Source organism: Trachurus trachurus (genome assembly GCF_905171665.1).
Source record: "Trachurus trachurus genome assembly, chromosome: 15".
Taxonomy (NCBI): domain Eukaryota; kingdom Metazoa; phylum Chordata; class Actinopteri; order Carangiformes; family Carangidae; genus Trachurus; species Trachurus trachurus.
In genome coordinates this window covers 17098838-17125002 of record NC_139906.1, presented here as the reverse complement: position 1 = coordinate 17125002, position 26165 = coordinate 17098838, and the positions used below count along the sequence as shown (strand labels likewise).

Below are 26165 nucleotides of genomic sequence, written 5' to 3'. Positions count from 1 at the left end.
AACACTCTATGTAAGTGATTGCTGTCGGAAGATGTAACTATTTAAGACTTATATTAACACAAAAATATCGCTTACTTCTGCTTTAAGTAAGTTTTGCAGTGCCAGTTGTTTTATGGCTGCAGGAGTAATTGAAGTCACATTGTAGTCACATCCAACCCCAGTCCAAGGTCTGGCAGCAGTGCAGCAGGTCAATTAAAAACAGGGACCTCTCTCACAAAACTCTTGAGATATGAGAACTTTATATTAAATGACCTTCCGTACTGTGTTATGTAAGTGACTGACTCATCATTCTGTCTTGTCTGCGGGCCGTCGCCGTCCCACTGCATCTGTGGTGCTGCAGTGTCTCTGCTTAAATCGATAGTGTTGATGAAAAAAGCTGTACAGCCGGCAGTAGTTTCCCCCGTAGCCATTATGTTCTTTTGCTCCCGACAGAGCACAATTGCCTCTCCCTGGGGGGCTGTTTGTGTACATCCCAGTAGGTGGGCTTGTGTGTGCATTCGATGATACAGTGTATTTTTACGGTCTTTGTGTATATGTGTAAGAAACGGAGTGCATGTGGATATTTCTATCTGCGTGAGTGTGTCCGTGCGCAGGCTAACAGCGAGCCAGTGTGTTTGCTTTCCCTCCCTCCAGTCTCCGGGTTTCATTTTATGTAATGTTGCTCAATTCGAACCAGGTCCCCCTCAGCCGTGGGACCCCAGCAGCTGGCAGAAATAAACATAATGAGTTTTTCAGCATTGTAGCAGCGCTCTGAGCCCCTTTAAATTATAGAGATGTAGAGCGGTGGAGCGTAGCTGCCGCGTGTCCACCCAGGGGAAGGTGCACCAGGAAGTACTCTCAGGCATCAATCAGCTCGGGACGGAGGATGAAAAAGGATTAGATAGTGATGTCATAAATCCACTCGCTCTCCAGGAAGTGTGTCAGCACTGGGGATCCTTACAGAGTTTCCAGAGGATGGAACGGATTTGACTGAAGCAGTTGGAGGTGGAAATCCTTCGCTGTAGGAAGGAGGAATGATACCTAATAATTTTCAGCTTCCAAAGTAATACCGAAGGACTGTAATGTGAAAACCTGCACAGAGTTAGTACTACAAAACATGTGTATATGAAGGCAGTGAGCGTGCCTTTGATTCTTGTGCCAAGAGCCATTTCTTAGCTCCCTTTGATTGTAAAACAAAGAAAATGGCAGTGACTGATATTGTAGCTAATAAACAGCAGATTTTCCTTTGAGCTAATGACACAATATATTACTGTGTCCTGACTTGATGTGAAATCAACACAGAGATGAGCACCTCTGAACTCCAGACTGCACACATGTCTAGAGTCCATACTCCCTTAGCTTTCGGTATTTAAGTTGTGGGTTCACCTAGTTTTCTTCGTCCGTGCAGAACTGAGCAGCAGTGTTCACTGACCATGTCATTTGCATACCACTATTCTTTGTACGTGTTCATGCACATGCAAAAGTTACTTCTGCTAAAGCTGATGTGAATCCCAGCTACTTTCCATCAACCAGAGCAACGGAGCATCCTCAAAGACAAGGGGGTAGCTTGGAGGAGCTTCCACAGAGACAGAATACTCTCCAGTCAGCAGACATCGTCAGATCTGTCAAACACCAGAGGCCGTAGCAATGTATACCATGTGCTCTTATCATAAAGCTGAAAGTGTCCACTTTAGGAAGAGTCCCCTTCTAATGTCAAATGCATGCCTGGGACAGTGAATTTCATAGAAGTGCTTTTTACAGTTCGGCATAGCAGTCAAATACAAAAGGTCATGTCAACATACATAAGTCAACAGTCCTTGAAGCACACGAGCTACGGCAGGAACGTTATTACCTGAGAAATTTTCAGGGACCTGATTATCACCTGGGCAATTTCAAGGAGTTGAAAACGTTGCACGGTTTCTATAGCAAAATGCCAGAGGAAAAGGTCAGAGTATGTCATAAACAGTGCGGATCCTGACTAGTTTAAACTTCATAGGATGGTGGTGGCATTTGAGCACTTCCTAAATGTCACAGCGCTGCTGAACAGGTGCCGATGTGGTTTTTTAAAATGGACGACTGCAGCATCCTCTCAGGGGGTTTCCAGGAACAGCTAAATGAGTTCGGTTACAAGATCTTGCCTAACAAAATACTTTGAGATGTTGTTGCAGAACAGCTTTGATTACTTAGCTCTGGAGTACGCGTTGAAGCTGTGGCATGTCTCTTTTTACAGGATAAAGCAAGACTCCATTGCTGCAGGAGAAAAGTGTGGTTTCACTTGTTTACTAGTGAGTCATTTTTACCACACATTTTCCCTGCCACCCCTCACTTTAACCATCTCTTTCTCCCCTTCTATCTTCCTCCTTCTTTTATGTCCTCCGGGTGTCATCAGGAGTGACCACCCTGAAGATAAGACACTGGAAATCCAGAAGCGTGTGTGTGTGGGTGTATGTGTGTGCCTATCTGCGTAAGCACCTGTAATGAGCACCACATGTGTGTGCATCGAAGCCCAGGCTAATGAAGCCCAGTCCATTATTTATTTCCCGTGGCCCTGTCGCTTGGCCTGTCGATGCACCTGTGTACACACGCGCACACATACACACACACACCATCTGTCTATAATGACCGTTCTCTTTCGTACTGCATAGCGCTACAGTCCCTGGAGTGGTCATTAGACGAAAGAAGGAGAGAGTGACTGAGGGAGAGAGACCAGCGCTTTGGGCGTAGATTTGGAACCAGTTTTTTGGTTGTGCTTTGGGGTGGGGGGCTGGGGAGGTCAGGGTAGGGTGGACCCATAATGCTTAGAAAATGCAGTAGCACGGAGAAACTCTGCATATTTTGATTTTGCTCGCCACCCGGGTGGCTCGTACGGTTGGCGTGCTTTGCCTGCTTTAGTTTTCCACTGTCATGAGAATACAGTCGGCTACTGAGGTTAAATATGAATCTTCCACAGTATTCTGCAAAGAAATAATACAAGACGCTCTTATATCAGCAGAGGTAACTGAATCCACCCAGCCGCTGCGGGGTGACACTGTCAAGTTCAGCCTGCTGCCACTGGAGTTATCGAAAGCACTAGACTTTATAGGGAATATTTATAGTCAGCTAATAGATGATGGATAACTTGTAAGAATCCAAAAGTGAATTCAAAACCTCTCTTTTTCAGCTGTTTTGTCTCTCCCTTCCTTTGCAGTGATGGCCAGCTCTCAGCAGGGAGGCTGCTCCCATTATATCCACAGCACTTAGCTTTCTGGCCTTGTGGCCCTACCCAAATCCCCTCCGCTGGCTCCTGCTAATCCCCACCAATAGTAGAAGGACATGGCAGACAGAGTGAGGGGGGGTCGGGGGGGAGAGGGCTGGAATAGAAAGACAAACAGGCAGCTCAAATGTGGCTTCCATTTTAATAGGACTTTTTAATATCTCCCAGTGGTATTGGAACTAACTGTGAACTTCCCTTAACACAACCTGATTCTGTTTCTGCCCGACGATGTATGTTACATTTGACATCACATTTAAAAGCAATTTGCATTTCATATGAGCAACAGCAATTACATTACAGACATTCTCGGCATATATTACAGCAGCACTATGCTTAAACAAACAGCTTGGGGCAGTGTGTGTGTATACTGTGTGTGTGTGTGTGTGTGTGTGTGTGTGTGTGTGTGTGTGTGTGTGTGTGTGTGTGTGTGTGTGTGTGTGTGTGTGTGTGTGTGTGTGTGTGTGTGCGCTGCATATTGAAGAATTTGACTCCGTAGACAAAGATGCCTCCACGCCACTGTCTGCTCCTGTAGTCATCAGGCTGAACAGGTCCGCAGGGAGAGTAAAGATGAATTATTCACACAAATTTTGCCGTGTGTCTCTTCGCAGGGAGCTGAATGGGAATAACCTGACGCGGATCACGAAGAGTGACTTCGCTGGACTCAAGTACCTCCGAGTTCTGTAAGTACTTGTCTTCCTGTTGATGTGTGGTGATGAGATGTTTGTACATGTGTCTGCTGCGGTGCATGTCCGTGTCAGAGTTCATCTATTCGTGCGTACCGGAGCTTGCAGTTCACAAGTTGTACAGACTCGCAGCTCAAATTAGCATAAACCCAGCGAAGCGCAGATGCTTCTGTGGAGAGTCCTACTCAGGAGTACATTAAGCTGCTGAGTGACTGCTACTAGTGATGTAATGGACTTCTCTCTCACTGTATTCTGTCTGTTGTAGTGGCACTTATTGTCCCTTAGACACACATACGCTCACTTGCCCTCTGTCCCTACACATCAACATGTAATGTGTACACAAGCACTATTCCCAAATAGGCTCTCAACACAGTTAACACATTCAGGTGAAGTCATTGACTCCCTCCATGTTGAAATAAAAAAAGCACTTGTGACTTAAAGTAGTTGCACAAGTGTCTATATGTGTGCATGTGTATGTGCACACTTGTGTGTAGTACCATAGGTGATAAAACTGCTGCCAAAGGGGAAGCAGTGTAGACCCGAACACGTTTTAAATGTAACACGAGCTGCACATAATTCCTACAACCCAGCAAAGCTCGACTATTTTCGAACCCCATCGTTACTCGCCCATCCCCCTGTCTCCCTTGCTCCCACCGCTCCTTGTCCCCTCTCGTCTTCCCATACATGCCTGCTTTTCTGCACCATCTTCCAACCCCCGTGTGGAGGTTAAATGCCGTCATGTCGCCAGCTTGTCACTAGCAAGTAAGAGGGAAACAACTCCTCGCAGGGGCACTAAAAACAGAACTTCCTTTGCTGTAAAAGCCTGATTCCTTCACACCGCCACCGCAGCGCGACATGTAACACACACTCTTTCTGCAGCGTCAGCCAACCATATACATGATGCATGATTAGAATGGTGTGGGTGCGTGGCATGTCTGTGTGTGTGCACAAAGCTTTGTTTCTGTGTATTGGGTGTGATCTTTCTGAGGCAGCAGCCACAAGACTAACAACATGTTGACCTCTGATCCTGCTGACCCCTGGGCAACCCTCAGAAGGAGCCAAACAGGAACAGAGGGTTATCTTTACAGTCAGCTGCCATCCATCCTGTCAGTCTAAAATCAACACAGCTGATTTACCATCATTCTTCTGGCTCTGGCTGGTCTAGATCAACAGTGTCTGCATTTGTGTGTGTGTGGAAATGCAGAGGAACAATCTGGGGAATAAAAGATCACAGAAAACGAAGGCTACATGCCCTCAGACTGTCTGCAAAAAAAAAAAAAAAAACTTTTTCTCAATTCAAAAGTACTCATCGCATTTTTTTTTTCAACTCCATCTAAATTCATGAGAAAGAGATCGGAGGTGAATTGCACTTTTCTCTCTATGTTTATGGAGTGCGAACAGTGATTAGCATTTATATTCGATGGGGAGGAGGTGCAGACTGCTGAGTTGCAGCGCGGCGCGGCCTCACAGGAGACATGAGAGGTTGCCTTCAACACAGAACAGTTGTATACGTAATGAAGGAAAGCTCTTGTTGCTTCTAAAGCTGCTGGACACTTTTCTCTCCTTCCTGACCTTGTGTTATTGTAACACTTCCAAAACCATCCAAGCCTCTTTTTTGTGCGTTAGCTTTGGCAGTGTAGGTGGGGGGAAAGGAAGCGTTCCTGCTTGCTTGTGTGTGTGTGTGTGTGTGTGTGTGTGTGTGTGTATGTGTGTACTGTATGCTTGTGTGCATCCATGTTTGTTTATGTTCAACTAATAGCCTTGATGTAGTGCCTGCAGCCCTGATACTGTCCAACTGTGTTATCCAACAGGTATATACACACACACATGGCTTACTTTCCTTTGATTATGCCAATTGTGAAAAACCTTGGAGCCCACATTAGTTTCCTCTCTAACACTTTCTGACCCCCTGCCTACCTTTCGTCTCGTCTCCGCCCAGCCGCTACACCCAGCGGACCACACCAGAGCCCGGACCCACACTTTCTGAGCCACCTTGGAAACTTTCCTGGCTGCTATCCCTGCGTCTTTTGCCAAGATTCCACACTGTGCCCTCAGTCCACACACCACTGCCCCCTCTGTGTGTGTGTGTGTGCATCTTTGTGTGTGTGTGTGTGTGTATGAGAGAGAGAGGTGTTGAATATACTGCACGCAGCTTGAATATACATACTGCAAGAAGTCTCGCCACCCAAACCCCAAAGCCCCCTATACTTTGTTAAAACCTGAGTGACCGTCTGCAGACTGGTAAAAAAAAAAAAAAAAAAAAAGTCAAAGCCACACTGTATCATGTAGTTTCTAAGGCTCTCTGTCTGTTCTCTCTCTGCAGGCAGCTGATGGAGAATCAGATTACCGTGATAGAGCGTGGAGCTTTCGATGACATGAAGGAGCTGGAGAGACTGTGAGTACCACCGAGGGTGACCAGCAGCAATAACACGTTTTTATTCCTATGTTAAACTTGAACTTCAGATTGTACTGATGTCTGTTCAGGTCCTGTATTAGCTGAAGTGTAATGAGCCTAACAGGAGGAAGTGACTGTAAATGGTGTATCAAGTGCGAGGCACTTCCCTGTCATTTCATTGTGGTCGGATGGTGCTGAGAGGGTACAGCGTGGGCTGGGAGTATTTTTTTATTAGCTTTGCCTGACAGGAATGCCCTCAGTGGGATGTGTGGGCTTAAGAGGCCTCCCCCCCCCCCACACACACACACACACCGCAGACCCTGGCTCATCTGGACAGCACCAGGACTCCTCGGCAGCTTGTAAACCGGCTGGGAAAACACACAGACAAACACAGTCAACCACACCTCAACCAGCTCATTAGCAAATCAATAGTGCTACCCGCATGGAAACCTGCACAGCAGATGATTTTATGGACACATGCCGTCATGCACACATAGTGGTTAACTTTCCCCCGATCTGAAACCCACATTAACAATTTACATTACCATACTGGAGGCCGTGTAACAACTCGCCTTCCCTCCTTCCTTCGTATTCAACTGATCCCAAACATTGGGTAGACATATCCATGTGCCAGACCAATGTGGAAATTAAGCGGCTCGTTTCTCTAATGTTTAAAAGCCACTTACCCACCAGCAGGTACAGTTCAGTGTGAACGGAGCAGCAGCAGACCATTAATGCCCATTACGCACTAAATCTCCACCTCGGCTGGCCAAGCTCTCTTCTTAGTGTATACAGTGAGTGGCACAGGTCCCAACATCTGTCTGAATGTGTCTGAAGGCATGGCAGCGGCCTGCTTTACAGATTTGTAGCCTCTCTGTGCCACAGCCGCTGCATTCACTCCCATGTGCCTCCAATGGGCCATTCAGAGGGAAGAGAGTTGTGGTTTCCAACAGATTAGCAACAGTCTGTTCCTCATTGACTTAATTGTTGTATTTGAATAAAGCCTGCCAGTCTTGGACGTTAGTTGTTCGACATGGAGTCTATTGCCAACCACCATTCCTGTCAGTGCTTCCTTGGGCTTGAATAGGCTCATCCATTTCTCTTGATTTTATTTAGAAACATCTTGTTTTGATAGTTTTCCCCTGATAAAATCGGTTCCTGTTCAGATAACTGGTGGATGTAATTCACTTGTTTAAATGAGAATTTTGCAATTCCGTTTCTCAGGGAAAGTCAGGAGAGCACTGCATTTTTTGTAAGCGCAGCATTGTAATTTAACTGTGTGGAGATAATTTACGGCGCTGTCTCTCACTAGCAGTTTAATTCCCCTGAACTTTCGCTTGGATATTTATGTGACATTCAGAGCGCACTGAAACACAATAGCCTGTGGCTAAGCCGATTCTACGGCAGCTAGCAGAAATTATTCACAGCCTACACACTCAAGGGCACACATACATAGACACACACAAACTCACTGGTTGATCATATGTTTTCCCTGCCGCAGGCGACTGAACCGTAATCAACTGCAGCAGCTTCCTGAGTTGCTGTTTCAGAAGAACCCTGCCCTGTCTCGACTGTAAGTTCACTTTTTTTTTATTTTTAAGTTGACTGCACGCTCACTTTTTCTTTGCTGTCTACACACCATCTCTCTTTGTCTTCCTCTTATTATGCAAACCACCAAAGTTGCTGAGAGATCTGATGTCATGCAGCTATATGCTGCACGGCATGGTTTCAAGAAGTCTGATGAATGTTTGGCTTTGGTTCGGTTTAAACATAATTAAAGAACAATTAGGCTTCAATTGCGTCTTGCTGGAAGCTCCTCAAGTCTCATTAACATTCTACTTATTAGGTGGTGTGCGAACGATACGCTGTGATTTCCAATGTGCTGCCTGTCTGTACTGTATGACAAAATGAACTGGATGAGTGGAAATCTTGACTTCTTTGCACATTGTTGGGCCCTCATGCCAGGTCATCTGCAGTTTCTCTGTGCTCGACTGTCTGCAAGAGAAGCCACTGGTGACAGGGAGCTGGTGTGACATTAGGACTTGAACTAAGGGGACACATTAGACTTTGAACTCTATTCCAGGTGAAAGGATGTCTGTGTTACTTAATGAGGTCGTTTTATGCCACTGGAGAAGTCCCCAAAGCTCACTCTGCCAATGGGCTCAAATGCCTTCATCCTATGAATCAAATATGTCATCACTGTCTTGATTTGGTTTCCACTTATGAAGACCTATCCCATGATCACACACCCACATATCCTCACACTCATGCATCCCATACAGTGAGACAATCCCACAGTAACGCTAAACTTTTATTCCCATCTGCAACAAGGCTCCATGTTTTTTTTTTCCCCCTTTTGCTTTAGGATAATCAGTGTCCCTCTTGGTGGCTGATCATTCCAGCTCCCATTATTTCAGTTCAGATTACCTGAAGCATCTGGGAATAATGAAACAGTGGGACATGGAAAAATCATTTCCCTCCCTTCTATCCACATAGTGGTGCTACTAACCCATGATCCCGGCCTCAGCCCTCCATCTGTTTATCTAGCGTTTGATGTTTTAACACCATCTTGAATCTATCTGTCACTTCCTCGCAACTATCTCCCCACGTCACCTATCATTATGCCAAAACCAACCTGTGGGGGCTTAAGGGCAAAGCCTCATCCTTTTTTTGGGGGGCAAGGCTGGCCCCGCTTGTGGCTTGCTAACACTGAGCAGCACTGAGTTGTCTGTCTAGCTGGAACAGACGCAGAGCAGACCGAGGCCTTCCAGACCAGTGGATGGCCTTGAACAAGCGTGATTAGTCCATCTGGAGCAGCGGGCTCTGCCAACAGCCAGAGGATTGTGCTAGCACAGCTCCCCTGTTTCATCCAATCTAACTTCACGCTCATTATTCTAAACCTAGCGCTGGCTTTTCTGCCATGTTCTGGAGAATGAGACTTTGTTTAACACAGAGGTTGCGCTAGACTTTTTCGTCGCCGGTCATTTTGACTGACGGGGTCATAAAAATTCCGTCATAATCTATTTTTACCGGTCACTTTAATTTTTTTTAAATGATAATAATGCCATATTCAATAGCATTCAATTTTAATTCATATCAAGTCCAAACAAATTGAACAGAGAATGCTCCGGAGCAGATCCGGCGTCAGAGCACATCTAACCGTGGGTCAGTCAGTGAATGCGGGGGTCACTTTCTGCCACTCAACATCTAAATAGGACGTTAGATGACATCATTTTCTGTCAACAATCAACATGCTAACCCATGTGTTATACCAAAACATCCAAAGGAGCACGTTTTCACATAGGTACCGCATAGTGCGCTGGCGTTAGCTCTCTCTCTCTCTCTCTCTCTCTCTCTCTCTCTCTCTCTCTCTCTCTCTGTGCCTCTCATCTCTCTTTTACGCACGCAGCCATTGCGCATCACTGAAACAACTGAAGCTATAGACCACACAGCCAGATGCAGCACAAATTCAGACAGGACCAAACCCACTCAGCTTTAAGTGTTATAAACAATGCCACGGCGGGCAAAATATTAAAAGAAGGCTTAACGTTACCTTTAGAAGAGTTGTGCGCGGCGAGTGTGTGAAACGGTGATGTCCTACCCCCACCGCTCTACCTGTAGGCTACCGAGACACACCGCTGTGTAGCTACAGCTACGTAACTTAACAGCTGACTACTGTCGGTCCCTCGGACACTGCAGCTGAATCTCGCCCGTTAAATCATTATCGACCGTCATATTTGCACTGACACGACTCCCAGTCAACATTTAATCCACTTGAAGGAGTTTGAATACTGCGGGGAAGCTTTCTGTCTTCTTCTCTGTTGCTAGTGTTTCTGTGTGGCAGCGCTACAGCCACACACGCTCCACACAGGCCTAGAGGAGGTACTACAGCGTTTTCTACTGAGCGCACCAGCCAGCTGTGAGGTTTTTATTTTTTTTTAATCTAATTCTCACCGTAGTGACTTTGTGACATTGTATATGTTTTATATCGTTATCCACCGCTCCATGTATTGATTATCCGCCGGCTTCATTGTAAACAAATGCGCATGGCCAGACAGCCATGGCTGTGAATTGCAATCTGTCAAAATGACGGATGGCCTCAAAATCTTTCCGTCACCGTTTTAAAAAAACGGTCAATGACGGAAAATATCCGGTTAACGCGACCCCTGGTTTAACATTGCTTAATCGATTCGCTATGTGTCTGTGTATACACTCATTTGGTCTTTATCCTTGGCTGGATGAAAGAGAGCTGTAATGGATCTTGAAGTGTTTCAGGTGTGGAAGTGCCGCACATTCTTTAACAGTTAAAACAAATCTACAATCCAGGGTCATGGAATCAAAAATAACGCCATCTTTATGGGGCCTTTGTCCCACTGATACTTACTACTTTATGAAAGACTTCTAGTGCTTGTAAAAAAAAAAAAAAAAAGGGGGTCTAGTAGCGTGGGATCAGGACCAGCAGTAGAAGACAATGGTTTTTTCCTAATGTGTTTCTTAACTCCTGAGCACTGTGTCTGGGCCACACCGTAAGTTCTGGTTCCAGTCTGATGCGGTTAGGTTACAGCCTTGTCTCGCTCCCGCCAGCAGCTTTTAATGGACTTAAAAGGTTCTCAGCTCCCAGAGGAAGACTTTCGCCGCTATTTCATTTGTGCATTTGTGTGTGTGTGTCTGAGGATGACAGAGAGAGAGAGAGAGAGAGAGAGAGAGAGAGAGAGTCCACGGTTGCATATTGTGTGTGTTTCTTTGCACTTGCTCAAAGTTCTCACCAGGGCTTGTTAGGGGCTGCCTTTATGATCCTAACAAGAGAGGTTAATGTGAAAGCCCGCTGCCCTCAGGTGGAGCACTAACCCAGATGGTTTCTCTTCTCATGGATGCAGGATTAATTGTCTCCCGTCTCTCTTTTTCTTGTACTTTTTTACACCATTCCTTACGCTCTTTCACCTCTTGCTCATTCTGAAGTGAGGGCTCAAGGAAAAGCTTGTATAACAAAGTGGCTATTTGTCTTAGACACCCTGCTGAGAGGACAAACAGAAAGAAGGACGTAGGGGATGGAGGAGGGAGGGATGGCAGATGAGATCGTTGCTCTCATTAAACTTTAGAGGAAAAGTTAGCTGGGTTAATAAAAAGCCTGTCGGTTAAATGAGCAATGGACTGTTGTTTTGTGGGGAGTTTTCAAACACTTGACTCCCATGCAGTCATTAAACTAATGGGGTAATGAGTTTTCACTACAAAGGGAAGATGGAGAATTAAGTGTTTTACTAAGATGCAGACTTAATAATAATGGCACAGACTCTACTAACTAACCACAACCAAATTTAAATCTAGAAATAATTTGTTTTTGCTTGGTTGAAAATGTACAGCACACTTTCTTTCATGTGCAACACAGAGAACTGAGGCAAGTATATTTTACTGCTTTCTCTTACGAGAGCCTACCTCTTTATCTACACACCGGCTCCTCTGTCTCTCCCGTGCCCGAGAGATACCAGAGACACTGATGCATGAGGGGCAGAGGAGAGATAATTGGAATTGATTAGAGATGATTAGAGATAGTTAGAGTTAGTTAAAGCTGCCTGTGATGGATGGCACCGACGAGAAGGTATGGGAACAGCGGCGCAGAGGTGAGAGGTGCAGCGCAGAACATCAGTGAACAATAACAGTGAAAAGAGAGTTGCATTCATCACTGTTAACGACCTGTTGCCCCCCCACCACCACCATCAGCCCACCACCCCTGACTTTTCCTCATCCCACTTCCACTGCACTTCAGATCTGTAATCTACTCATCCATGTCTGTAATTAGTGTCTTTTCACAGTGGGAGAGCAGGAGGAAGGAAGGATGGCAGGGTGGTGGAAAAAAAAGAGAGGATAGGTGAGCGGAGTCGGAGGAGTGCAGAGTCTGATAACTGGCCCCGGGGAATAGCATCTGGTTTGGGCCCAGGATGATGGGGAGGGGTGGGGGCAGAGGAGGTGAAGGGGTATTTTGCGGTTTTTGATTATCGTGTTGCTTGTTGCTGCCACAAACAAACGCCGGCAACAACACAGGCTTGTTTGAAGGGGTGTTGCTTTCATTAACGGCTAATGTGCAGTATTACGTGGTGGGGTGAGGGGACGGTTAGCAGAGGCTCTCCCTGGTACATATCACCCCGGGAGGTATGGAGGATGGGGAGGGAGGAGGGGAAGGGCGTGGTAGTACCTGCACTACAGGGGAGCTGAGGAAACCCTGGCAAAGGATTGGAGAGGGGGGTGTGCCTCGTCCTTCCTTAAGATCCCTTTTTTCCAATCTTTCATTTTCGTGTTAATGCTTGACGATGGGCATCCTGATGTACACAAACCTTCAACACAAACGCTGAAATGCAGGCTGGGTGACACGCACGCACATGCGCACACGCCCACGGAAGGGAGAAGAAAACGGGAGGGAAAATGTAAATAACACCAATTAGACACAAACACACACAGAATAACACTATAATTACATCTCTGTGTGCTAATGTGTGGATGGCAGGCATACACGAGGGATTACGTTCTTTATATGGCTTTGACTGTAGATAAAAGAGCAGCTTCAGCTATGTGTTGATGCCGAGCTGCCTGTTCTGTGTTTGTGTTGGAAAGATGCTGCTTTCTGTTTGTTGATGACTTGATGCTGAGGGAACGGTAGCTGAGTGTGAGAAAAAAAAGAAAGAAAAAAAAACCCCGAGTTGTTCGGGGGAAGGAAATCCAGAATAAATAATGTGCACTATCATTAAACCTATAAATCATCTCTCTGTGACAGTCTTCCCACTTGTTTTGGACCTTGTTACCACTCACTATATACAGTATTTTCTCCTTCTCATTTGCTGCAGATCGAGCGGACTGCAAACTCAATTTGTTGTTCCCAAACTTTTTGTGCCACAAAGCAAGAGAATTAACTCTTTCAACTTTTGACTTCTTGTTTATGACGGCACGAAAGACTGATGTCTTTTTTTCCTCCTTGTGAGTGTTTTTGAGTGTTTGTATAATACCGTGTGTGTGTGTTTGTGCGCACGCCTGTGCATGCATGTGTGTCTGGCAGGCTGTTAATGGTCTAAGCTGGTCTTGTCGTTTCCTTTCGCTTTGTCTCTGCTGATGAATGACCTGCCTGACGTGCTAGGTCTTTCTCCCTCTCTCAGAGGACCGTTTGGGCCCCCGCCGCTTGGCAGCAGTCCCCATGGCAACCCTGTCTTCATCAGGAGGTTTCTGTGCCATCGATGGCAGACATCCTGATTTCTTGACTGTGGTTTGTCTGACACTAAGTAAATACTGACAGCAAAGAGTCCAGTGAGGAAAGTCAACTTTAGGCGCAGTGAGCGCATAATACCTGCATGCATCAGAGAAACTGGCTGCTTCACTCAACACAAGTGGGATCTACCCTTCCAGATAGTTACAGTTTATTTTACCCAGATTTAGAGATACATGTCTTTGAGATTCGGGACGCTCACACAAAAAAATTTAACAGTTGAATCTCTTTACAATCCACTGAACACTCATGCAAAACTGTCAACAGTTTTTAGAGGGACTATTTTCTTTGGGAGCTCTGAAAGCTGTTCCCAGTGATATCTGTGGATTATCTAGAGTAATAGGGGGAGTGCTTCTGTAAAGGGATACGGCTGCTGAATTTCTAAAATGTTATTTTTAAAAGCTGTGCACCACAAACAAGACTTAATTCTCTTCCATCATACTGCTGTCAGAAAAGATAAATCAAAACTCGGAAAATGGAACCAAAACTGTCCGCGTGGCTGGATACCATTAGAAATAAGTGAGTTTTTAAAAAACTAATCTCAGCAACTCTTTAAGTCAAACTTTCTCGATGCAGGGCTGCAGTTTAGGTTTGTGCAGGAGTATGAAATACCTGACCCGACTGCCAACTGAAAAATACCAGGCAGGCCTTAACTTCTTGCCCCTGCCCCTCTTCCTGCCCCTGTCCTTGTCAGCTGGTAAAAGTGGCTTTTATGGCTTGTCGCTGTTTTCTTTACGAGTCGGACTGTGTGTGAGATAGAAATGCAGACCAAACCATGTGAGGAGAGCGGAAGCCAAAAGGGGGTAATTTAAAAACCACTCCGCCATCTGAAATATTCACAACCGCAGCACAATGGGAGCGAGGGAGTGAGAGAGAGAGAGAGGACAAAAAAGAAGACGGAATGAAGAGGAGGAAAGTGAAAGGAGAGAGAGTGTGACGGTCAGAGGTGCCAAAGAGAGGAGCAAAGATGCAGCGAAAGCAGGAGAGAAACAGCAGTGTTTATATTTACTAACGATTCTGTGTCCTTCCTCATGAATAATTGAACAGATGGATTGAGGGTTGTTAAATATTCACACTAAAGCGCTGGGACATCAGTGCTGTTTTGTGTGTGTGTGTGTGTGCGTGTGTGTGTCTGTGTGAGCGTGTGCGTCCGGTGTCTGGTACACACTGCTCCACATACCCGCATATACCAGCTCTGATGCTCTAAATAATCGCACAAGAAAACATGCACACACATTCACACAAGTTCCTCTGCGATGACCATCCTGATCATACACATGTGCACATTCTTGTGTGTGTGTGTTTGTGTGCATGTGTGTGCACGTACGTCTTCACATTGGGGACTGGCCTGGTCATTATGAATTGATACGGCATGAATAAGACATCACAGTGTGGTCTAGATCCGTCATGAGTATACACACACAGGGATTTCACTCGCTGAGCTGCCGAAGAAGGAGGCCTCCTCCTCCTCCTCCTCCTCCTCCTCCTCCTCCTCCTCTCTGATCCTCCGCTGCCGACAGTTTGTGACGGCTGGCCTCGCCTGGTCCAGATTGGACCTGACACACACAGGAGAAAAAGCTGCCCTCATGTCCCCACCCACACATGCACGGGCAAACACACATACCCACACTACTTACCCCCTTGGAATCTCAAAGCAGGGGCTTGAGGAATGCTGCAGTCCCAGCCAGTAATAACCCATCTACAGTGGTGGTTGGGTTGTCATGCTTGAGTGTGTATAAACACCGGGTTATAAGACATGTGTGTGTGTGTGTATAATGGCTCTGTACAGCCAAGCAGCATGGAGCATGAACGCAGCCATCACGATGAGAAACCCAGCTCGTTCGTCATGGCCGTAATAGAGTGCAATCACCCCGCGATAGGTGTTTCCCTCACTCAGCACATCTGTCCGTCTCGTTACTCTTGGGTTCGAGATCTGTGGTTTCGATCAGCGCTATCTGCTCAGCATCATCGTCATGTGGAAGTGTCGTGCGCGAGGAGCTTAGCGAGATGACTGCAGTATCTGTGTGTAATCTCTAGTTATGAGCTGTTAGGGTCTGGACTTGAGACTCTGGGGCTCAGTGCTGGACGTAGCCCAAGCAGACCCGTACACAACCTCTCATCCCAAGGGTGAGGCAGGAGAGAGAGATGGGGGGGATAGAAAACCCTTCCCAACATCCTCCCGAGCAGGAGGAAGCAGGAAAACGTCCCACACATGCGCATGTGGCCGCCCCGGCACACATGCCCAGCAAACCCACACGCGTACAGTAAATGATTGTACCAGCCCTATCCTGTGGCCTCGGGTGCTGTCTCTGATTCAGAGATTTAAAAAGAACAAACAAACAAACTGCAGGGCAAATTATGCCTTTACACACACACACACACACACACACACACACACACACACACACACACACACACACACACACACACACACACACACACACACACACACACACACACACACACACACACACACACACACTCACTCATGCAATCACACAAATGCCACTGCACACATACTTTACCCACCTCCTGCTGACTTGCTGCTGTAGCAACCAATGCTCTGTGGGGCTCGGACTCCGGCTGTTTACCTTTTCTGAGTGAGCGGAAGACACACAGTGAAAGGAAGTTGGGAGGTGAAATGTTTTTTAGTTTTTTTTTAAAGTGAGCCTCATATTTTCTGAACGAGATTTGATCCATTTGCTTGGGAAAAGTGTGGCGTAATGGACGGAAAGAGATTTTTGGATTTTTAGTTGTGTGTGTATATGTAATTATAGGCTTTGGATGCATCCCTTTATCCTCTGGAAGGAGAGTCTTTGGTTGAACTCTTTCCTCTTGCCCCGTGGCCATATTTCTGTGTGTTTGTGTGCATGTGTGTACTGTATGTGTGTGAGAACTCTGGGCTCTGTCTCCTCTTTGTCTGTGGTGAGCAGGTCCATTCCTAGGACTTTATACTTAGCCCACCTCCAGGCCTTTTGTTCCTGACACGTTGCAGCTGAACTTGAAAACTCAGTGACTGATTGTTTTCCCTGTGTAGAGAGTGGACGACACCTTGTCTACCTTGTTGTTTGTGAGGTTAAGATGGTGCATGCAAACTCCTGACGACAGACTCGCTGAGAAAATCTTCCTTGAATTAAAGAAAGAAACAACTTTTCTCTTTCTGCAGCTGCTGCTGAGATGCACACTTGCCTTCTTCCTCCAGCCTCAACCGAGCTGCTAATTAGTAGCTGTCAACTGTGGTTGTGCTTAGATGCTTCCACTTATCGTATATCACTGGTTGCATTTATATTCATAGTGTTTACGACGAAATTAAGACAGCACTCGTGTGCACACCTGTCATGTAAAAACATTGATCCGATTCCTTCTACCATTAAAGATCTGATTGAATTGGCATTTCCAATAAACCTTGATTACAAATTAAACTTGACATTCGAAACAGATCACGCTGAATGTGTTTGGCATTTTATTGAATGCAAAGTACTGAACGTTGGAAAAAAAATCTGCATTTTGAAAGAGGAGGAGGTTGAATGTTACAACCGAGACTACAAGTAGAACATTTATAAAACTACATCAAGTGATCCAAAAGTCTATATACGGTAGCTAAAATCTCCCCACCTCATCAGTTTAGAGGTTTTGTATTTTAATAGGTGTCACAGTGGCAGCTCCAGCCTTATTAGAAGAGCCGGTGCTTCAGAATATGTTTCTTACCAGGTCTCTTCAAAGCTTTAATGAGTCTGTTTTTTTCTAAATGGGCCACTTGCAGAAAGGAAATGTTCTGCTTCAAATACATTAAGAGCGTTTTCTTTCCTCCTTTAATATCTCATAATAGTTCTCTAAGTGTCATATCTATTATTTCCAAAGCAATGTCTGAGCACCGGTCTGCTAAAAGTCAAATCAAACAATGTGTCAGGTTTTTGTACCTAATTCACTGCTACTGATATAAGATATATGCACACAAAAAAAGGCTCACAGTGCCTCAGATTAAAAGTAGAATAAATCTAACAGCAATAACAATCTCTCTGTCTTCCCTATTTTGGCTCTCTGGCACTTTTCTATCGACCACCAGGTCCCCAGTCTGACTAACAGCTGTGTATTTGAAAGTCAATGTAACGTCTGCCTCGTGTAAACACTTGAATCAACCTGTTTAACCATTTCTGGTCATTTGCAGTAATGAGCTATGGGTGCATGTAAACACAGTCAGCGTGACAAGTGGGGAAAAACAAACAGGCGCAGCACCTGGAAAATAAAGTTTAAACACTCATCTATTACAAGTGTTTTAAATGTTGAATGTTGCCAGAGCCTCCTATCGTCTGCCTCTGCTCTCTCTCTCTCCTCGGCCATCCTACCGTCTCAGTAAACAAAAGACACTTGTCTGCTTTCCCACGTGGACTGCCCACATTCCAGTAAAAAGACATATTGAGCCATGCAGGGCCGGTGAGCATAGCAAAGAGGAAAGACTGAATTCCAGTACAAATGCCTATCTGTTTCCAATATTGGCTCCCTTTCACAATACTCTCCTGCTGGTATCACAGCATGAAGCAGTAATCTCATTAGCCCCAGAGTGTATGTGTATGCCTACTGTGGAGATATTTTTTGGTGAGAAACAGTATGTTGTTCTGTGCAGGGGGTTTCTTCCCTTCTTAACATTGTATACAGTATAACAGGAAATCGCTGGAGGATGGAATCGATTCCCCTTCCCCGCTGTTTTGACCAGGAGTGAAGCTACACAGACAAAGACAGTTGCCTCACCCCAAAACAAAGCTTCCAGAAATGAGTGTTACATCTGAGACCTGGCCAGATCCTGTGTGTGTGTGTGTGTGTGTGTGTTTACCTGTTGTGCGTTGCAAATTGAGCAGGGCCTGCAGTCACACCAATCTGACACCTTGGATGGAGTGAAGAGGTGGAGAGAGGCATTGAGTATTGATTGTGAAGGAAGGAGTTGCAGGGAGATAGAAGGCACAGCTGGAAAGCAGACAGGATGAAAGGGGAGAGCAGGAAAAGGGAAAATAAGGTGAGGCAGGAGAGGAATATAAAACATTTTGTCATCATTTCATCTCATATATAACATATTTTACATTTAATGTATTATTTACACATCCCAGAGAGTAGATTTTTCCTACCACATGAACTTTAAATTGTTTTTTCCAGTAGTGTAAAATCCTTTTTTTCCCCTAAATCCAGTGTAGTGCTGCAATTCAATCAAGCAAACAGATGGAGAATGAGAGGAGTAGAAAGAGAGTAAAATGAGTTAGAGGGCAATAGAAGGACCTAAAAGTGACAGACAGTGCCTGGGAAGCAATAAATAGTGTGGGGATAGAGTAAGTGGGTTTGGCAGATAAAGCAAAGGAAAGAAAAAGAGGCAGAGAGAAGAAAGATTGGCCTCATCTGTAGACTTTGAAAGGATTCTCATCTCTTCTCATCTATGTGGCTGTGCTGGGAGACAGAGAGGGAGAGGGAGCCAGGGGCACCTGCAGTGGAGCATTAGCCAAAAGCCCCATTATCACTTCAAAGCTGGACTCTGCTGGAGGAGGCCTGTGTGACACTGGGGCCCTATGGAGGATGAAACATCGCACTGAGATAGGAGTAGAAAGACTCCTCCCGCTGTCAGCTCTCCCCGTTTTCCCTCTATCATCCCCCCTGCTCCTTTTGCTGTACCTCACTTCCTCTCTGTCATCTACCTTGTCCTACCTTCCTTATCGCTTCCCTGACTTCCCCCCTGCATTACTTCCTCCCTGCGTCTTATCTGTATCTTTAGCACCTGGCTGCCTGGATGGCAAGCCCTATATGAGATCTCTTTCTACTCCTCTTTCCTCTTGGCTGAATTTCTCCATCCTCTCAGGCTTATAAAAGGCCCCGGGACTGGAAGCCCTGATGAGCCCCAGGCTGTGGTAATGAGCTTGCAGGCCCTTTCATGTGGAGATCAAGCCGATGGCTGGAGGGGGTGTTGTTGGTGCTGGTGTTAGTGGAGTGGATATTAACCAACATTGGATTGTGGCTTGTTGGATAGAAGAAGAGTAGTAGGTCAACTCCATCCCAGACCTACATTTGCAGACAGTTCCCATGAAGTCAAAGAGTGTGGCAGCCAGACACAGACACACAATACTGTCAAAGAAATCATTATAGTCCGTGTAAGTTATAGCATTCCTCTGTCCAATACATTATCCCAGAGACCTTTACTGATATTTACAGGCCGCAGAAGGTCAGATACTTTAAGCAGGACAACACTATAGGCCAGAAATCAATGGCAGACACATATAACATTCTTATATCACTACTCTCCGCTTCCTCTCTGAGTGTGTCAACACTTCATAAATTTGACATCTGGATAAGTCCAGGGACAAAGAAAAGGCAACAGAGGGGTGTTTGAGCAAAGTCTGATGCTCTTTGATTTGACTTCGCTCAGAAGCAGCATCGCCACTCCTTAAATCCTCCTCGCCCACCCCTTTTAAATCTTCCATACCCAATCTATGCCTGTGTGTGTGTGTGTCCATTAATCCGTAATGCCTAGCCACACACCATTATTGCCTCCTCCCCCTGACACCTTCATTAGGCCCACAGACGGGGATTATTCCTGACGTGTGGATTAGGCCACTTTCCTGCCCACATCATAGTACAGCTGGGATGTTTATGCGTGTTAAGGTTGTAGCTGGTGATTATTCTTTATTATAAATTGATGTAGTATTTAGTCTGTTATGTGTTGGAAAGTAGTGAGAAATGCTTTCAAACACAAATTCAATTCAAAGTAGCCAACTGTGACATTATATTATTGTCTGTGTGTGTGTGTGTGTGTGTGTGTGTGTGTGTGTGTGTGTGTGTGTGTGTGTGTGTGTGTGTGTGTGTGTGTGTGTGTGTGTGTGTGTGTGTGTGTGTGTGTGTGTTGGGGGGGGGGGGGTACACTGGAAGTGGAGGGGTTATGCACAGGTTCCACTTCATAAAGCAGTTGTAAAAGAGAGGAGGCAATTCATGGCTAACAAAGACTTTTCACATGAACAAGCTAACGGGCTAGTGGCTGACAAGCCTGCACACTTCCTCAACACTCGTTTCACTCATTTAATTCCCTCTCCTTACACTTGCTCAACTCTTTCTCGTAAGTTAATTGGTAAAATATCTTGTTTTTGAGTTGGCTGAGTGCGCTGGAGACTGTCTCACTAACTGAAGAGACCTCCTGCAGGAGATAATGACATAGGCCTAATCAAAGATGTGATAAATACTTCTGTGAAATCATTACAGCATGAGGCAGTTATCTGGGCGGGTTTGTCTTTGTCTTTTTATAGTATAGCTCCTAATAGTTTCTATGGAGACTGAATTGGCAGCGTGTTGTTATGCTGCGTTTGGCCCCTCGGCAATCTCACCCTCATTCACCTTCCTACCTGTGTTTCTGGATATAGAAGCTGAAAGATGGTGATGCATCTGTGTTAACACTCTCGCTCCTCCAAGGGCAGAGACACGGAGAACAGTTGATACGCTTCTTACACATGCATGAGCAAAGTCAAAGCTTTTTGGGATGTCGGTGTTAGCAGTCACATGTGTTAAAAGTTTCCTGGGGTGATTGTAGGAAATGTAGAAGTTGTCATAGCAGCTGTCAGTCCTGACTTCGTCTGCGTAGCATAACAAAGATATTTTAAGTGTTTGACAGATGTCTCTACGGAGCAGCTGATTACGTAATTTTTTTATTTTTCCCCTTTCCCGGGCTTTGCCCGTGTCGTCCCCTCATAGAGGAGGTTGGGGTATAGAAAAAAAAGGTAGGTGTCAGATTGTTTTTCTTTTTTTTTTAAGTTGTGAGAGTGAGCTGAGCGGAGCGGAGTTGAACAGAGACGTCCAGCGGGGTTAGAGAAGCACAGCCTTGTTTCCCAGGCAGGCACCCTCTTTGTGACGCGGTTAAAGATGTGTCCTAACACCATTCTCATCACCCTCGTCCCCTCCTCTCCCCACCGCGGCTCCCATCCCTCCATCCCTCCCTTCATCTCCAGAGAATAGCCTGCCCTTTGCTCAAGCCATTCCGTCTCCTTGGAGCTCATTGTTCCCCCGGTTGCTAGGCGATAGCTGGGGCCTCATTTGGTCACCTTGGATACAGGGGGGAGCCTGGGTATTTGGTATGGGGTCAGGGCTGACAGAGGTGATGTGAAGGTGTGTGTGTGTGTGTATGTGTCACTACGTACAAGGTTGTGTGCATGCATTGTTAGCCATCAAAGTTAGTGTGTGTGTGTGTGTGTGTGATTTTGGGGGGGTGCGTGTGTGTATGTGCATGCGTGTATGTGTGTTTGGTTAAGGGTCAGGCGTGACAGCACCGGTACAATAGGGTGGGGTGTGACCAACCCCTCCTTCACCATTTATTAGCCTATTCAGTCACCCACTCCCCTGCTCCGAGCCAGGCTGGGCCAGGAGGCAGCTGAGCTGTCAGTCAACAGGGGGGAGGGGGGAGGGGGGCGGGGCGTGGCGGGGCGGGGAGGGGAGGGGATCCCAGAAAACATAATTAATGTGTAACACAAGAGCTGCCATATAGCTCTAAAGAGGAAATTAAAGAAACAAGCGGCCACTGTAACAGCAATTACACAGCGCTGAATAGACCACTGTCTTTGAGTTGTCAATACTGGTTCAGCCACTCACACCTGCTCTGGCTTTCATCTCTCACCCTCTCTCCCTCTCCCTCACCCTCGCTCCCTCGCCCGCTCTGTCGTTCTTTCTTTCCGTCCGCACTGTGTGTTTCTCTCATTCTGTAAAACACACACCAGGGGAGAGCCTCTTTGTCAACCGCCCTCCTGAATTCCTATCCTCAATCGTCAAGCTGGCCGTGGCTGGCCGGCCTTGGAGGGCCCTGGAGTGGCTTTCATAAACCTCCACCAAACACACACACACACACACACAAACGTAAACTATTGTTGCCAAAGCTGAAGCACTTATCAAGAGAGTGAGTACGAGTAGTGAAATGAGCAAAACGGAGAGGAACATTTTTAGAAAATGAACTCTTATTCAAATGAGGTCTACTCTCTCCTCTTTTCCTGTCTCTCTCCCCCTCCCTGTTTCTCTCTCTTTTTCTGTGCCGCTGCAGTATTATGGTCTATATGGTCTGTATGACTCCGAGGCCTGTTCTCTGATATCATTAGGCTCTGACATGCATCCCTGAGCCCTTAGAGCAATACCAGTAACGAGTGTTTTACCCCCAAATTAAGCTTCATTAAGGATGACTCACTGTCACTGTTATGTGTCTATGAGTCAGTGTGTGTTTTGTTTTCCTTTGTACAACTTCTAAACACAAGACAGGCCAACTTTTCCTCTTTCTTCTGCCTCTCAGCCATGCATCCCGCTCCCCTTATCTTCCTTCTGTTTTTTTTTGTCTGGGCCTGCCAACATTACAAGACAGTGTTATCATCACGGCTGAACGTTTTATCCCAGCAACAATGTGAGTAGCAACAAACTAGTACCCAGAATGGATTTTGCAATGCTCTGCAGAAAAGCTGTGTGGTTGCTGTGTAGAAAAATAATTCCCTCGGGAATCAGTTTTCCTCCTGCAGCGTCTGCATGTGTGGCTTCCAAAACCGAGCGCGTAGCTAAAATTGTTGCAGATTACCAGTTAAATCACTGCCTTGTGTTCTTGATGCTCATTATGAATCCGGAGGAATGCGGCGTCCTCACCTGAGCTGTTACTGATAGCACATGTGAAGTGGAACTGACATGCCCACACAGAGGGGAAAAGAAGAAAGCCTGGCACTGAGAGGGACATACCTGCGCTGGGAGGAAGGGCGTGTCTGGCCTGTCAGGGTTCATGGTTCTGACAAAACCGCAGTGGTAATGCGGCAGAAAACGACTCCAGAAAACTGGCATGCAAACTTGGGCTCAGTATGACATCGGGAGGGGAGAGGCTTTGCCTTTTAGTGCCTCACGCAGTTTCCGGAAGAGTCATTAAGGAATCATTGAGTGAGGAAGCAGAGAGATTCATATTCATGGAATTCATCAAAACAAGTTATTGAAAGCGGCCAATGCATTCATTTAGTGGGTCGGCTGAATCCGTCCATTGCGCTGCATTGATATGGTGTTGACCCCGGACCACAGCGTGCACTGCTGTCAGTGTGGCTTTGTTGGTGAAGCGGTAACCTTTCTTTGTGCCCACGTTTGGGCCAGTAACCTTGCTTTGTGTTGCTGTGTGTATCAGGGTGTAGTGTGACTCCCCTTCTCCATAAATCACTGTCAGATTCCAATAGTACAAAACAAAGCCCTCGCCTGACGCTTGGATAATGGGGTTGTTGGTGTGTGTGTGTGTGTGTTCGAAAAACGCGCATGTGTGTCAAGCCTGTAGCCCCTTCATTTACCAATCAGCGCCGAACGGAGTTTATGAAAATTCATTGAGTGTGAGATGGGCTTTTTTCTTCAGATGAATATTGCACGAAACGCAGCATTGGGTGACAAAACACTCCATCGATTTCAAGGAAGGAAGGAGGGAGGGGACTGAGGAAGGGGGCGGAAAGAGAGGGGTGAGGGAATGAGGTTGATCGCTGGTGCGTGATGGAATAAACTGCAGAATTTCTGTCACTCTGTGTGACTGTGTGTGTGTGTGTGTGTGTGTGTGTGTGTGTGTGTGTGTGTGTGTCCCACACAGGGGGCTAATAAATAAATGATGTTTGAAATGAGAGCAGCTCTCCGTAGACCATCTCCACTTCATGAGAAGTGCTTGTTTACAACTCGGCACACACATATTCGCACTCTCACGCGCACTCTCTACATCTATGGCTACCAGGAGCTGACGAATATACTGTTGCTCTCCTTTCCAGGAACATGTCTGTCTGTCCTGCGAGCCCCCTTCCAAGTGTGTGTTCCCCATGCTCCCAGGCCTTTGTCGCATTACACTCTGCATTCCATTCATGTTGATGGTGAAGGGATGGGAAGCATTACTGTGCGGGCCAAAGCAAACACACACACATGCATATAAACACCTACCTTGTGAGAGAGGCTGCGGAGCATTAGCGAGCTCAGCAGAGCAAACACGGTGATAAAGGCAGGATTTGGGCTGATTGGTGGAGGAGGAAGTGGTGGGGCAGGGAGAGGATTTACCCCCCGATATCCCCCGCAGGCCCGGGCATGATAGGTGCCCTGATTTTTTTGTAACCAAACAGTGTGTGGCGCTGACTCACAGTTCCTGTATTTGCTCTGCAGGCTGTCCTAACATATCATTACTTCTCTCAGGAAAGACAACCTCTTTCCCAGGAGGGACCGCTTCCTACCTTCCAGACAAAACCTGACCTTTTACTTTCTCCCAACAGTAAAACAAACCCATGCCATTCTAGATGAGCTGTGAGTGAAAATGAGGGGTGGTGGTGGTGGTGGTGGTGGGCGGTGATGGGGTGCTCATGAGCGAGAGAAAAAAGAGAAAGAGAAGGATTCATGGGTGTCAAGGAGAGGGCAGTTGTTGCACAGAGGATTCCCACAGTTTCATTGTTTTTGGAAGATTTTCAAACATCCCATTTCTAGGCAACTGAAGCAAAGGTCAAAATGGAGGAAGGAAGAGGAGAACAACAGACTGGAGAGAGATGGAGGCAGAGGGAGAAATGTGTTGATGGTAGGGGATACAGGCCTGGAATGCTGCAGTGGTTTTAATTACAGACAGAGGAATAGTCTTTTTAAATATTTAGAGTACAGATGATCTCTCCGGGTGTGTGTGTGTGTGTGCTCATGTGTGCGTGTGCACTGCACCCCGTGTATGTGCACTGCCATGCGAGAACTTGTTTGTGTGTGCGTACATTGTGTGTATGCAGTCCCGTGAGTTACTGCGAGGCTGTGTTTATGTGGCTCTGTGTGTGTGGGGGGGGCATCACATGTGTTTGGCATGAGATGAACCTGTAGATTTCCATGTGGGCGCCACAGCTCATATGAGGAGGTTATGACACTCAGCACTTCCTGTCAACAGTGCAGCGTCGCTTTTGTGTTGAAACCGTCTGGAATTTTTCACATCAGTTTCATTTTAGTTCAAAGTTGAGAAAAGTACCAACTTTTTAGTTGTTAGCAAGTCTAGAAAACTTTCAAGCTTGTTCTGTTTTAGTCTTTGTTTGGTTCGGTTTCTTTGATGAGATTTTGTCCTGATGGAAAACTTCTTGTAAGGCTGTTTGAAGACAGATGCACTGAAGTTCTTCATATTTCTTCATAAATAAAAAAAGATAAACAACATTCATGCCACTCAAAATGATTTGCTGAGGAAGCTTCTCTTTGTCAGAAAATGTTGGCACCCAACGATAGACAGAGGAATCAAGAGTGAGGGACAAGTAGACATAAGACGGACTGTTTGTCCTCGTTTAACGGCACCGTCCTTATCTCCAGACAGATTGCAATGGAGATTCTCTTTTAGCCCACTTGACTCAAACTGGCCGGCCATCAAAAAGCAAGGAGAGGCAGTAAAAATCAACAATAAATGAGACAGAGTGAGTGTGAAAGGCAAAGATTCAAGAGGTGATTTAAAGGCGCTAAGTGCTGCTGGATCTTGAGAATGCGGGTTGTGCGGTGAGAGTGAGAGTCGAGCCTGAGTTGGCTGCATCTTGTCTGACTGACGTTAAGGTGCAAAAAGATGGAGAAGCTGTGATCTCCTGGTCATTAGACAGGGAACTGCAGGATGTGAAGAGA

General features: G+C 46.1%; 1 protein-coding gene across 1 annotated transcript in view; it reads left to right on the top strand.

Moving 5' to 3' along the window:
* Positions 1-26165, top strand: part of slit1a (slit homolog 1a) — an 86315-nt gene that overhangs the window by 7961 nt on the left and 52189 nt on the right. Inside the window, exons 2-4 of the mRNA XM_083988090.1 lie at positions 3841-3912; positions 6239-6310; positions 7812-7883. Coding sequence (XP_083844216.1) covers positions 3841-3912; positions 6239-6310; positions 7812-7883 — 216 coding nt within the window. The remainder of the gene's footprint in view (positions 1-3840; positions 3913-6238; positions 6311-7811; positions 7884-26165) is intronic.